This window comes from Elephas maximus, chromosome 25 (assembly GCF_024166365.1).
Source record: "Elephas maximus indicus isolate mEleMax1 chromosome 25, mEleMax1 primary haplotype, whole genome shotgun sequence".
Lineage (NCBI taxonomy): Eukaryota > Metazoa > Chordata > Mammalia > Proboscidea > Elephantidae > Elephas > Elephas maximus.
The window spans coordinates 61,998,808-62,012,857 of record NC_064843.1 but is presented as its reverse complement, the minus strand read 5'-3'; the positions used below and the strand labels follow the sequence as shown (position 1 = coordinate 62,012,857).

Here is a 14,050-nt window from a genome sequence, read left to right as displayed (position 1 = left end):
GCTCAAAGGTCACCTTATCAGAGAGCCCTTCCCTGACTTCCCTACTCAGAGTTACATACCACCCTTTTCTGGCATTTTCCATCCGCCTTCTGGTTTCCCTCTTGTTTTCCTCCTTTATTTAATTTAATGCCTCTACCTGCCAGAATGTGAGCTTCCTCAAAGAGATCATTGTTTTGTTCACTTCTGCATTCCCAGGGCTTAGAGTAACGCTGTATAGTATTTGCTGAATAAATGAATGATATTGCTTCATGGAGTTGTGGCTCACTGCCTGTTTTTGTAAATGAGGTTTTATTGGGCACAGCCACACCCACTCACTTACGTGTTGTTTATGGCTTCTTTGTACTGCAACAGCAGAGTTGAATGGTTGCAAGAGATCTGCAAAGTCTAAAATTTGTACTCTCTGGTCCTTACAGAAAAAGTTTCCCAACACTTGAGTTAGATGATGTGTGCTATGCTCTTGGCACAGTGCCTGGCACATGGGGCGTACACAATAATGGTAGCCTCTGTAGTAGTTGTAGTTTCTGTTATTATTGTGATTGTCAGAAGGACAGCACATGCACAGTTGCCTAAAGAGATATACTACTTTTTTACAGTTTTCACCTGCTCTGTGCCTTTTATCTTTTTGTTATGCATTCTACCATAATGTGAACTCACAAGTAACTTCTTGAGAATTTAATGAATTACCTGCCGGGGGTTGGCAACGACTTGGAAAACATGGAAACTGTGTCTAAATAGCTAGAAAGAGGCAGCTGTGCTAGATGTGGGTGAGGCCCTACGCAGTCTGGCTCCATTGTCCACACTGCCTCTTGGTATTTTTTAAGCAAATGAATTTATGTTGAGGCTTAAACGTTTTAAGATGCCTTTTAACATAATTTGTAATATTCTAGTGTTAAAATGTTGGCATGGTAACTAACTTATTTTTATGTATTCCAGGGAATAATAAGTCACAAAGGGAGGAGCTGGACTCTGTCCTCTTTCTTTTTGAAGTAAGTTTTTATTAATTTATTTAGCTAATGGCTGTTGTTGGATTTCCTCCCTCCCTCCCCCTCCCCCTCCACATTTACAAACAGTGCCGCAAAGAATGTTCTTGTGATTTTTTTTTTTTTGCAAACGTGTGTGAGTATTTTTCCTGGGTGAGTACCTGGACATGAAATTATTAGATGGAAGAATTGATATACTTTAAATCCTGTTAGATATTGCCAAAATGCTCTCTAAAAAAGTCCATATAAGCTTATATGTAAACTTATATCTAAGTCTTAAATGTAAATTTCTTACACCTTAACCAACACTAGAAATGGTTTATCTTTTTAATATACGTAAGTATGACATGAAAAAACTCATTGCTTTAATTTCCGGTTTTCTGACTACTAGCGAGGTTGCTATCTTTGTGTGTATGTGTATTGTTCATATGTTCTTGTCAAAGTTGGAATAATGTTTGGGTATGGTTTTCTTGTCCAGTGTATGACAAGTGGCCAGATTACTGATACCTTGAGAACTGCATTCAGAACTGAATTCTAGGTTCTGAAAGTTAATTGTTGGCTATCTAGAAATTACTCATGGTTTGAAGAGCTTGTGCTTAGGGTGGTTCGAGGAGATAAATGTTTATGACTGAAGAACAAGCCTAATGCGTAGTCATTGCAGAGTTTGCTGGGGGAAGCAAGGGCTGGGAGGCTCTCACAGGGAGTCTGGTGAGGGGCTTTCTGGGTCATGGATAGCAAGGGAAGCCTCCGGCCCAGCCATGGCTTGTGGCTGGCGCACGATGACCATGGTTCCCCTGTCTCCTTTGAGGGCTGTACTTCTTCCCCAGGGTAACAGACATTGGTTTACTGCATATATTGCGGAAGAGGTTGTTGTGTTTCTTGTGGTTACCCTACTATGAAGCCTGTGCAGAAGAGGAGTTGTTTTTAGCAGAGGCCTGAAATAATAAGTCTATCACTTAAGTATGTGTCTACTGACTGTCGTTTGATTGAATTTTTCTATTAACTTAAATTATTTTATTTATGTAATAGTTGATGCATTTACAAAAGAATTTATAACATATATGCAAGTTATGAAACATGATAATAAAGCCTGTCCCACCTACTCCGTTCTAAGAACTAGAAGCTGCCGAGGTACCCCTCCTCAACCCCATCCTTTAGAGGCATCCAGTCCCCTGCATTTTATCATTCCCTTTCTTTAAAAAAAGGATTTTACCCCATGTATTTGTATTCTTCAACAATGCTTTATAAGGTTTGCTTGTTTTGAGCTTAATAAAAATGGTGCCATATGGTATGTAGTTGTCTGTCACTGCCTTTTACACTCAACATTGTTTTTAAGATTCATCCACGTGTTTGAATACATTGTTGTTAGGTGCCATTGAGTCAGTTCCAACTCATAGCGACCCTACGCACAACAGAACGAAACACTGCCCGGTCTTGTGCCATCCTTACATTCGTTGTTACACTTGAGCTCATTGTTGCAGCCACTGTGTCAGTCCACCTCGTTGAGGGTCTTCCTCTTTTCCGCTAACACTGTACTTTGACAAGCACGATGTCCTTCTCCAGGGAGTGATCCCTCCTGACAGCATGTCCAAAGCATGTAAGACGTAGTCTTGCCATCCTCGCCTCTAAGGAGCATTCTGGCTGTGCTTCTTCCAAGACAGATTTGTTCATTCTTTTGGCAGTCTGTGATATATTCAATATTCTTTGCCAACACTACAATTCAAAGGCGTCAGGTCTTCTTTGGCCTTCCTTATTCATTGTCCAGCTTTGAATATTAAAAAAAATAAATAAAATAGCTCTCGTTAATCCATTTCTGCTGTGGGATTAAGTGAGTATGATTTATTTTGGTTTTCTTTGTAGACAGATTATCGGTGAATAATGACAGCTTGGTGTAATCACTTCCAGTGAGTCTGTTTTTCTTGTCTTTCTGCATTGGCTCGGCCCTAAAGCACACTGTTAAGTAGAAGTGATAAAGGTCGGCATCCTGTTTCCAATTCTAAAGGGAGTCTTGCTAATGCTTCCTCATTAAGAAGAATGTTTGCTGTAAATTTATAGATATGCTTTGTCAGATTAAGGAATTTGCTTGTATTCTTAGTTTGGTAAGATTTGTGAAAAATTATAAATGAGTTTTGAAAGTTTTCCATTTTTTTTTTCTGTGTTAATTGCGATGACCATATGATGATGATTCTTGAAAATTAATGTAGTGAGTTACAGTTCTAGATTTTTTTAGGTGGCTAATATTTTGTTTATTTTTGGATCTCTGTACATGACTGAGGTTGACCTAAATTTCCCTGCCTCATATTGTTTTTGATTGCTTCTGTTATAAATGAATCTGTTATCTAGCATTTCTTCTTTTTATATTATGTAGTTTGTATAGGATTGGAATGATCTCTTCCTATAATGTTACTTAGTCCTTCCTGGAAAAACTGCCTGAAACTGGTGTTATATTTATTTTAATGGGAAGACTTTTAACCACTCATTCAAGTTCTTTAATACTTTTAGTATTATGCAGATTTTCTATTTTTTCATGACTCAAGTTTGATAAACTATTTTTCTAAGAATTTTTTTTTTTGGGAGGGAGGCGGCAGAAGAGAAATATCCCTTATTGAATTTTGTGTATGTATAATTATGCCAGTAAAAGTTTTAAAATAAATATTGTAGTCCAAAAAAGATGAAAAATAAAGGATTGATATTTGTGTCATGTATTAGGAGCGTTATCCCTATTTTTCTTCCATGATCTCTATAAAGTTTTATATTTAGATCTTTGATCCATTTTTAAGTTAGTTTTTATGTATGGTGTGAGATACGGGTCCTCTTTCATTGCTTTATAGATGAACGTTCAGTTTTGCCACCACCGTCTGTTAAAAAGATGGTCTTTTCACCATTTAATGGACTTTGGTCCTTTGTCAAAGATCAGTGGCCATAGGTGGAAAGATTTCCTTGTAGGTCCTCGATTCTGTTCCATGGACCTATAAGCCTATTGTTTTGCCGGTACCAGACTGTTTTGACTACCGTAGCTGTAGACTAGATTTTGAGATCAGGCAGTGAGAGGCCTCCTACTTTGTTCTTTTTCTTTGGTGATGTTTTGCTTATCCAGGGCTTCTGTCCTTTCCATATGAATTTGATTATTAGCTTTTCCATCTCATTAAAGAATACTGCTGGTATTTGGATGCAGTTTGGGTAGAATTGACATTTTCACAATGTTCAGTCTTCTGTGCATGAGCATGGTATGTTTTTCCGTTTATATAAGTCTCTTGGTTTCTTGCAATAATGTTTTGTAGTTTCCTTTGTATAGGTCTTCTATGTGCCTGGTTAGATTTAGTCCTAGGTATTTTTAAATCTTTTTAGGGGCTATTATAAATGGTATGGAGAACCCTGGTGGCATAGTGGTTAAGTGCGATGGCTGCTAACCAAAAGGTCTGCAGTTTGAATCCACCAGGCTCTCCTTGGAAACTCTATGGGGCAGTTCTGCTCTGTCCTGTAGGGTTGCTGTGAGTTGGAATTGACTTGCTGGCAATGGGTTTGGTTCAAGTTGGCTTATAAATGGTATGATTTTCCTGATTTCCTTTTTGAAGGTCTCTTTGGCATATAGGAATCCAACAGATTTTTTGTATGTTGATCTTGTATCTTGCTACTCTGCTGAATCTTTCTGTTAGTTCCAGTAGTTTTCTTGTGGAATCTTTGGGGTTCTCTATGTATAGGATCATACTGTCTGTGAATAGGGATAATTTTACTTCTTCCTTTCCAATTTGTATGCCCTTTATTTCTTTTTCTTGCATCATTGCCCCAGCTAGGACTTCTAGCACAGTGTTAAGTAGGAGTGGTGATAAAGGGAACCCTGTTCCTGTTCTCAGGGAGAATGCTTTCAACCTCTCTCCATTGAGAATGATGTTGGCTGTTGGTTTTGTATAGATGTCCTGTATTATGTTGAGGAATTTCCCTTCTTTTCCTATTTTATTGAGAGTGTTTATCAGAAATGGGCATTGGACTTTATCCAGTGTCTTTTCTGTATTGATTGAGATGATGGTGTGTTTCTTTTCTTTTGTTCTGTTTATGTGTTGGATTATATTGATTGATTTTCTAATGTGAAACCATCTTTGCATACCTGGTATAAATCCCACTTGGTTGTGATGTATTATTTTTTTATATGATGCTGAATTCTTTTGGTTAGAATTTTGTTGAGAATTTTTACATCTATATTCATGAGAGATACTGGTCTTTTTTTTGTGGTATCTTTGCCTGCCTTTGGTATCATGGCTGTGCAGACTTCAACAGAATGAATTTGGGGAGTATTCCTTCCTTTTCTGTGTTTTGAAATAGTTTGAATAGTACTGGTGTGAGCTTTTCTCTGAATGTTTGGAAAAATTCTGCAGTGAAGTTGTCCATACAGGACTTTTTTGTTGGGAGTGTTTTTTTTTTTTTTTTAAATAACCTCTTCAATCTCTTCTCTTGTTATGGGTCTGTTCAGAATTTCTATATCGTTTTGTGTTAGTTTAGATAGGTAGTGTGTTTCTAGAAATTTCTTCTTTTTTTAGGTTTTCAATTTTGTTGGAGTATAATTTTTCATAGTATTCCTTTATGATCCCTTTTATTTAAGTTGGGTCTGTTGTAATGTTCCCCATCACCTTTCTTACTTGGGTTGTTTGCTTCCTTCCTTGTTTTTGTTTTGTCAGTTTGGCCAATAGTTTGTCGATCTTTTCAGATAACCAACTTTTGGTCTCGTTCACTCTTTATGTTGTTTTTCTGTTCTCCATTTCATATTATTTCAGCTCTAATCTTTATTATTTCCTTTCTTCTGATGCCTGTGGGTGTCTGTTGTTCCTTTCTATTTGTTTGAGTTGGGGGCTAACTTTTTTGATTTTGGCCTGTTTTTCTTTTTTGATGTGTGTGTTTATTGTTATAAATTGCCCTCTGAGCACTGCCTTTGTTGTGTCCCAAAGATTTTGGCTTGTCATGTTTTCATCCTCATTTGATTCTAGGAATTTTTCGATTCCCTCTTTGATTTCTCCTGTACCCAAGTGTTTTTTTTTTTTTTTTTTTTTTTTTACAAGGTGTTATTCAGTTTTCATGTGTCATGGATTGAATTGTGTCCCCCCAAAAATGTGTATATCAACTTGGTTAGGCTACGATTCCCAGTATTCTGTGGTTGTCTTACATTTTGTGATTGTAATTTGGACTTCTACTTTACTCGACTGTGAGACAAGAAATTTCTCTTTGTTTAAGCCATCCACTTGTGATATTTCTGTTACAGCAGCACTAGATGACTAAGACACCATGTATTTGATTTTTTTCCTTTATCTTCCTATTATTGATTTCTGCTTTTATGGCATTGTGATCAGAGACAATGCTTTGTATTATTTCGATGTTTTGGATTTTATTTAGGGTTGCTTTGTGGCCTAAAATGCCTATTCTGGGGAATGTTCCATGTGTACACTTTGCTGCTGTTGGGTAGACTGTTGTATATATGTTTATGAGGCCATGTTGGTGGATTTTAGCCTTTAGATCTTCTGTATCTTTGTTGTGTTTCTTTCTAGATGTTCAGTCCTTTACCAGGAGTGGTGTGTTGAAATCCCCTACTATTATTGTGGAACTGTCTATTTCTCTTTTCAGTGCTGTTAGAGTTAGTTTCCTGTATTTTGGAGCTGTGTCGTTGGGTGTGTAGATATTTATTAAGGTTATGTCTTGTTGGTGGATTGTCTCTTTAACCTCATTATATAATGCCCTTCTTTCTCCTCTGTGATTGATTTTGCCTTAAGGTCTATTTATCTGTGATTCGTTTTGCCACTCCTGCTCTTTTTTTGTTTATTGTTTCCTTGATATATTTATTTCCATCCTTTGATTTTTAATACATTTATGTTTTTGTGTCTAAGATGGGTCTCTTGTAGACAGCATATGGATGGGTCATTTTTTTTTTTAGTCCATTCTGCTACCCTCTCTCTCTTTATGGGTATATTTAAGCCATTTACATTCAGTGTCATTATCCATAGGTATGAGTTTATTGATGTCATATTGTGCTTTTTTTTTTTTTTGTGTGGTGCTGATGTTTTCTTTGTCCTTCTTAGTTTCCTGTGCTGAGTTCCTTTTGTTTGTGGATTTTTTTTTTTTCTTTTGTTATTATAGATTTTGTGTTTACTGAGTCTTTATAGTTTTCTTCTTTAGATGTGTAGGCTTGTTAACTTTCTTTGTGGTTGCTTTGAAATTTACCCTTATCTTCCTAAGCTTGAACCAGTGTTTTATTAGGTGGTATCGCCCTGACTTCCTCTCCATTTGAAAGTTATAATACTTACACCGTTTATTCCCCCTTTTATTGTTTTGACGTTGTCTTTATAGATTGATGTCTCTGTTTCCCTGTTTTAAGTCTGTTAGCTTTGTTTTATTATTGAGAGTTCTTTACCTAGGTTGGTATCTAGCTGATCCTGTCCTGTGTCCTAGACTCCGATTGCTGTCTCATGTTCTTGGCTCTCTAAGCAAAGGATTCCTTTTAGTATTTCCTGTAAGTTTGGTTTGATTGTAACAAATTCCCTTAATTTCGGATTATCTGGAAATGTCCTAATTTCACCATTGTATTTGAGAGAGAGGTTTGTAGGATATATAATTCTTGGTTGGCAGTTTTTTCTTTCAAGGTTTTATATATGTCATCTCATTGCCTTCTTGCCTGCATGGTTTCTGCCACATAATCAGAGCTTAGTCTTATTGTTTCCCCCTTTGTATGTGACTTTTCGTTTTTCTCCAGCTGCTCTCCGTATTCTTTTTGTCTTTGGTTTTGGCAAGTGTGATTATGATAACGTCTTCGTGACTATCTTTTGGTGTCTATCCTAAATGCAGTTCGTTGGTGTCACAGATTGACAAAAATGTGTGTATTAACTTGGTTAGGCCATGATTCCCAGTGTTCTGTGTTTTCCTCCATTTTGTGATTGTAATGTTATGTTAAAGAGGGTTAGGGTGGGATTGTAACACCCTTACCAGGTCACATCCCCCATCCAATGTAAAGGGAGTTTCCCTGGGGTGTGGCCTGCACCACATTTATCTCTCTAGAGATAAAAGGAAAGAGAAGTAAGCAGAGAGTTGGGGACCTCATACCACCAAGAAAGCAGTGCCAGGAGCAGAGCGTGTCCTTTGGACCTGAGGTTCCTGCGCTGAGATGCTTCCAGACCATGGGAAGACTGATGACAAAGACCTTCCAGAGCCAACACAGAGAGAGCCTTCCCCTGGAGCCGATACCCTGAATTCAGACTTCTAGCCTATTGGACTATGAGAGAATAAACTTCTCTTTGTTAAAACCATCCACTTGTGGTATTTCTTTTATAGCAGCACTAGATGACTAAGACAGAATTTGGTACAAAGAGTGGGGTGCTGCTCTAACAGATTCCTAAAATGTGGAAGAGGTTTTGAAACTGTGAATGGATAGAACACTGAGAAGGCAGTGAACTGTTAACACTGGAGAAGGCGCATATGGTGAGAAACAGCAGCAGAGGACCAGCAGCAGCAGTTAACTGGCAGCAGCACAACCAGGAGACCAGCGCCAGACAGTGCTGGAGCCAACCCATGGAGTGAGAGGGCTGAGTGCATGTGTGCAGGAGGTTTTCTGGCAGAGTGGGGTGCCTCTGGGCACTTATCCATGGAGCTAGGCTTGCTGACCCATGGAGTAAGAGAGTTAGGTACCTGTTTGCAGAAGGCTTCCTGGCGGAGTGGGCTGCCTCCTGGCACTCATTGGTAGAGCTACAGATCTTTGGAACACTTGCCCCAGCAAAGCAGATGCAGGCAGGAGGCGCGAGGAGCTGAGAGGTCAAGAAACCAGGAAGCAGAAGCTGAAGAGACAAGGAACACAAGAAGCTGAGCTGCCTCAGTCTCGAAAGGTATGGCTAGGACCTCAGGGATTTCAAAGGGTGTAGCCATGGCCTCAGGTGTTTCTAAGGGTGGAGTTGCCACTCAGATCGAATTGCACTCCTAAAGCCGAGGGAGCAGAATTGCTATCCCAGTGGGCCTGGAAGGCGGAGCTGAAGCCCAGGGCCAAGGAGCCTCCATTCAGAATCTGGAGAGTGTAGCCAATACCTAGAGTCTGGAGGGCAGGGCCATTGTGTGAATGATATTAGAGAACAGAGGATTATTTTCAAGCCTTGAGGGCTGATGTAATGTGTTCTGCTGACTTGCTTGGTGCCTGTTATCCGTTCTTTTCCTCCAGTTTCTCCCATTTGTAATAGAAATGTCTAGCTTGTTTCTGTTCTGCCATTGTACCTTTGGAAGCAGGTAACTTGTATTCTAGATATCATAGATGAAGAGGAATTTTTGGATTTTGGACTTGGAGTTAAGACTTTTGCTATGATATGATGGGGTGAATATGTTTTGCATGTTGCAAGAATGTGATTTTGGGGGACCAAAGGGTGAAATGTCATGGATTGAATTATATCCCCCCCCCCGCCCCCAAATGTGTGTATCAGCTTGGTTAGGCCATGATTCCCAGTATTCTGTGTTGTCCTCTATTTTGTGATTGTAATTTTATGTCGAAGAGGATTAGGGTGGGATTATAACACCCTTACCAGGTCACATTCCTGATCCAATGTAAAAGGAGATTCCCTGGGGTGTGGTCTGCACCACCTTTTATCTCTCAAGAGATAAAAGGAAAGAGAAGTAAGCAGAGAGTTGGGGACCTCATGCCACCAAGAAGGCAGTGCTGGGAGCAGAGTGTGTCCTTTGGACCTGAGGTTCCTGTGCTGAGAAGCTCCCATACCAAGGGAAGACTAATGACAAGGACCTTCTTCCAGAGCTGATAGAGAAAGAACACCTTACCCTGGAGCCGGCACACTGAATTTGGACTTCTATTCTACTGGACTGTGAGAGAATAAACTTCTCTTTGTTAAAGCCATCCAATTATGGTATTTCTGTTATAGCAGCACTAGATGACTAAAACAGTTGGGTTCTTGGATGTTCAGCTTTTTGTCTTTCGTGATACTTGGTACGTTTTCTACCAGTGAATATTCAACAATCTTCTTTGTGTTTTCCATTTTCTACGCCTGTTCTAGAACTCTGATCATGTGTAGATTTTTGCTCCTCATTATGTCCCCCATAATTCTTAGGTTTTCTTCATTCTTTTCTCTGACTTTTCGTTGAGCAAAGTATCATCCATGGTTTTGTCTTCAGCCTCACTGATTCTGTTTTCCATTGTTTCAAATTTGTTCTTAAAACCTCTATTGAGTTTTCCTTTTCTGAAATTTTGTTGTTTTTCTTTTGGATTTTTAATTGCTGTTTTTATATGATTTCTGACTATTTAGTTTGATATTTTGTTCTTGTATCATTTTCCTGATTTCTTCTTTTGCTTTGTCTGTGTTTTTCTTGATTTGGGGCGTGTTTTTATTGGTTTTGCCTGTGTTTTCCTTTATGTGTTTTCATATCTGTTGGAGAGCCCTAGATATTAGCCTTCTGTGTTCCATATCAGGTACTTCCATTGCCTTTTCTTCTACAGGAAGGTTATCTTATTATTTATTTTGGTCAGTTGCTGGAGCCATGTTGTCCAGCTTTTTGATATGTTTCATATTGTTTGCTGTCTCCGAGACATTAAGTTATTATTTTATTTTTGATTGTATGTTTGTTTCTTTTGTCCTGTTTTTTTTTTTTTTTTTTTATGTCAGGGCAGGCATGCTGGTCATTCTTTGCTCCTTTATTACCTGTGGTCACTATAGCCCTGAACGCCTTGTTCAGGAGGACAGGGCAGCAGCAGCCCATTTTCACGTACACTGGTTTTGCGAGATGTCTGAGGGTAGACTTGGTGGGTGCTGTCTCATAATGTTGGTCCAGTGTGTGGGAGCATTCACAACCCCTCACTCGATTGGCAGGGGTCTTGGATGGGGAATGGTATGGGCTTGCTTCCCACTGTTCAGCAGCTGGTTGAGTGGTGGGAGAGGAGGATCAGTGTGGGTTTGGTGTGGTGACAGGCCTGAGTGCCCTGTATGCTCTCGCCATGGTGGCACATGGATGCCAGTGGGAAGTGGGGGAAGTGGCATTCGGGGCTAGGTGCGGGGGAGGGGAGAAAGAAAATAAAACAAAGAAGAAAAGGATAATGAAGAAAAAAAGGAGAGTCGGTGGTTGGGGTGGGACAGACCTGATGGCCAGCAGGAAGGGGGTGGTGATGTTGTATGGGTCTAGGTGGGAGGGGGAAAGAAAAGATAGAAAAGAAAGAAAGAAATGGCTAGCAGGGGTGGGTTGAACCCAGAGCAGTGATGGGCTGGTGGCTCTCTACCTGCTGCAGTATGGTGGGGGCCAGCGGGAAGAGTGAGGAGGTAGTCTACAGGGCTAGGTGGGAGGGAGAATAAAAAAGGAGAAAGTAAAGAAAAAGGAGAAAAAAAAACTGGCAGTACAGTGGGGGCTGGTGAGTGGGGCAGGGCGGACCTGAGGGCTTGTGGGAGGGGAGGAGAGGTGATGTATGGAGATAGGTGGGAGAGAGAAAAGAAAGAGAAAACAAAAAGAACAAAATAAAACAAAAACAGTGCAGAGGAAGCCTTAGGGTGGGGGTGGAGTGGCCCAGGGGTGGGGCTCTGGAGGCCCTCTAGCCCTGGCAGAATGATGAGGACTGGTGGGAAGAGGTGCAGGTGGTATATGGGTATAGGTGGGAGGGAGAAAGAAAAGGAAGGAAGGGAAAAACAATGAGGCGGTAGCTGGCGTGTGGGGTTGGACAGACCCGTGGTGGAAGTGGGCTGGTGGCTCTTTAGCCATAGCATGCCCTGCTGGTGGAATGGGGGGGGAGGGGCGGAGGCGGGGAGGTGGTGTATGGGGCTAGGTGGATGGGAGAAAGAAAAGAGGAGGGGGCTAGGTGAGGAGTAGCCTCATGTTGTGGACCCTGGTGGTGGGGACTGTCAGTACTGGGGCTTGTTGCTTCAATTCACCGGAATGGTGAGGGGTGGAAAAATGTGTTTCTCTGGTTACCTGGTACTCATCTCCTTTTGGGAGCTCCGTAAAGTTGATTCCTCGTACCCTCTGTCCAGGTTAGTTGTTGGCTGTGTTCTGAGATGGTGACGCTGTGCTGTGTTAGTTTGCAGGGAGCCTCCACTCTGTATCTCCCTTCATTCTCTGTTTTCCATCAGTTTCTTCTTCCATTTGGTAATTGATGTAGTTCCTAATCCCTTCATTTGTTGCCTGGGGTTCCAGGACTGGCATTTGCTTCTGTTTTACTTAGTTTTTGGCTCTTTGCTGCAGAGGAACAGTGTGATGCCTCTGTCGAGGGTGCTGTGTAGGCTCCGCCTTAAGAATTTTGTTCTTATCGCCAAAGCTAAACTTTGCTTTCAGTGTGATTATTGTTCCTCTAAACTTCTCTCTGACTTCTGTGAAGACCTTTTGCTTAGTCTTTGGTGTTCTTTAACTTCACAGCAAAATGTATAGTTGAAGATTTCTTATCTTGCTTGATATATGTATGTTTTCTGGATCTCTGGATTCATATCTTTTATCATTTCTGGAAAATTCTCAGCTACTGTCATCTCAAATATTACCTCTGTCTCTTTTATTCTTTCTGGCCATACTTTCTAAGGTTCTTATTTAAACTTTTTGTTCTCTCTTCCATGTCTCTTAAGGTTGCATTTATTCTCCTGCCATGATCTCGTTGTGTTGCATTTTGGGACATTTCTTCAGTTCATTCTTCCAGCTCACTAACTCTCTTCATTTGGGTTTTATCTGCTGCTCAACCAGTCTATTGAATTGTAAATGTCAGTCATTTTTTTCCTCTTGTTCTAAAAGTTCTTTGGTTTGGTATTCATATGTGCCTGGTTGCTTTTCAAAGTCTTTATTCTGGTTCATTTTTATAAATCTTTCATTTTCTTAAACATTTAATATGTAATATTTCATATTTGATCATTCTAAAATCTGAAGTCTTTGTCTAAATCTCTTGTTTTTTTCTGCTGTCCCTTACTCACAGTGGCTCATTATCTTGCCTATTTTGTGATATTTCATTGTGATACTGTATTTAATTGGACTTAATCTGTCAATCTTGGTTTCCTCCAGAGGGTTTGTCTTTGTTTTTGCCAGGAGCCAGGAAGTGCACTTGACCTGGAAGCACTTTAGCTCCATTTGATGTATTCAGGGAATCTCAGGTTCAGTTCCCCAGACTGACCTGGGAGTCTGAGTTGGGGGCCCGAGGCAACAGACGTCTGTAGACCTTCTTGTTGGTATTCACCCTTTGGTAACCCTGCATTCCTTTTCACTTTTCTTGTTGCTCACAGATCAGGTTTTGGCTCACTTTTCTTCCACCACCTTTCCCTTTCTCTCCTGCTTCCTTTTTTTTCTTTTTTTAGTTCCTTGTTGGTTTCCCGTATCTTCTCCAAAGCCCAGTAGTGTTTAAGAATATTGTCTAATTGTATGGCAGAAGAAAGCCCTTCAGAGACCCTGGTCCTGTACCTGCCACGGAAGTTTCAGTGCCTTCTCCTCAGGTCCGGAAATTGTAAACTAGAGAGGGTATTACTATTGGTACGTTACTATTTACAGAGGATTAGTTCCTTGCATAGGGTGGCTTTGGGTTGAAATTGACTCAAATGGCAATCGGTTTGAGCCTTTTTTTTTTTGGTTTGTTTTTTTAGTTTCCTGTGTAATAGACCATGGAGCCTTGGTGGCGCAGTGGCTACAAGCTCAGCCGCTAACTGACAGGTCGGCAGTTGGAACCCAGCAGCTGCTCTGTCGGAGGAAGGTGTGGCAGCCTGCTTCTGTGCTGGGAACCTGGTGGGGCAGCTCTCTGTCCTGTAGGGTCTCTATGAGTTGGAATCAACTCAACGGCAGTGGGTTTGGTTTTGGCATATGATAGGAAAAAATATGTATTATTAGAAGCTCCATAAAACTTTTATTTTGCATAGTAAATATGAATGATAATGAGCTTGCATTACCTTTTTTATGCTTATATTTTTTCTTTCTGGCTTTAGAAGATAGGTTGTAATTTGTATGTCTTTTTCATTCTGGGTATTAAGTAACTTCAGACTAGTGTCGTATAAAGAGGTGGTTTATGAAGACTTGGAGGTGACTACCTATTAACTCATAAATAATTGGGAAAGACTTCCTTTAGAAGAGGTGGAATTATGAAGACATGTTAAATCATGAAA

At 40.2% G+C, this 14,050-nt stretch overlaps 1 protein-coding gene across 6 annotated transcripts in view; it reads left to right on the top strand.

The window, feature by feature from the left end:
- The window catches only part of RALGAPA2 (Ral GTPase activating protein catalytic subunit alpha 2), a 459,903-nt gene that overhangs the window by 46,224 nt on the left and 399,629 nt on the right, over nt 1-14,050 (top strand). For all 6 annotated transcript variants that reach the window (XR_007515412.1, XM_049869401.1, XM_049869403.1 and 3 more), the window contains exon 3: nt 934-986. Coding sequence is in view for 5 of the 6 variants with exons in the window: in XM_049869401.1 (XP_049725358.1) it covers nt 934-986 (53 nt within the window). In the remaining variant the exon portion in view is untranslated. The remainder of the gene's footprint in view (nt 1-933; nt 987-14,050) is intronic.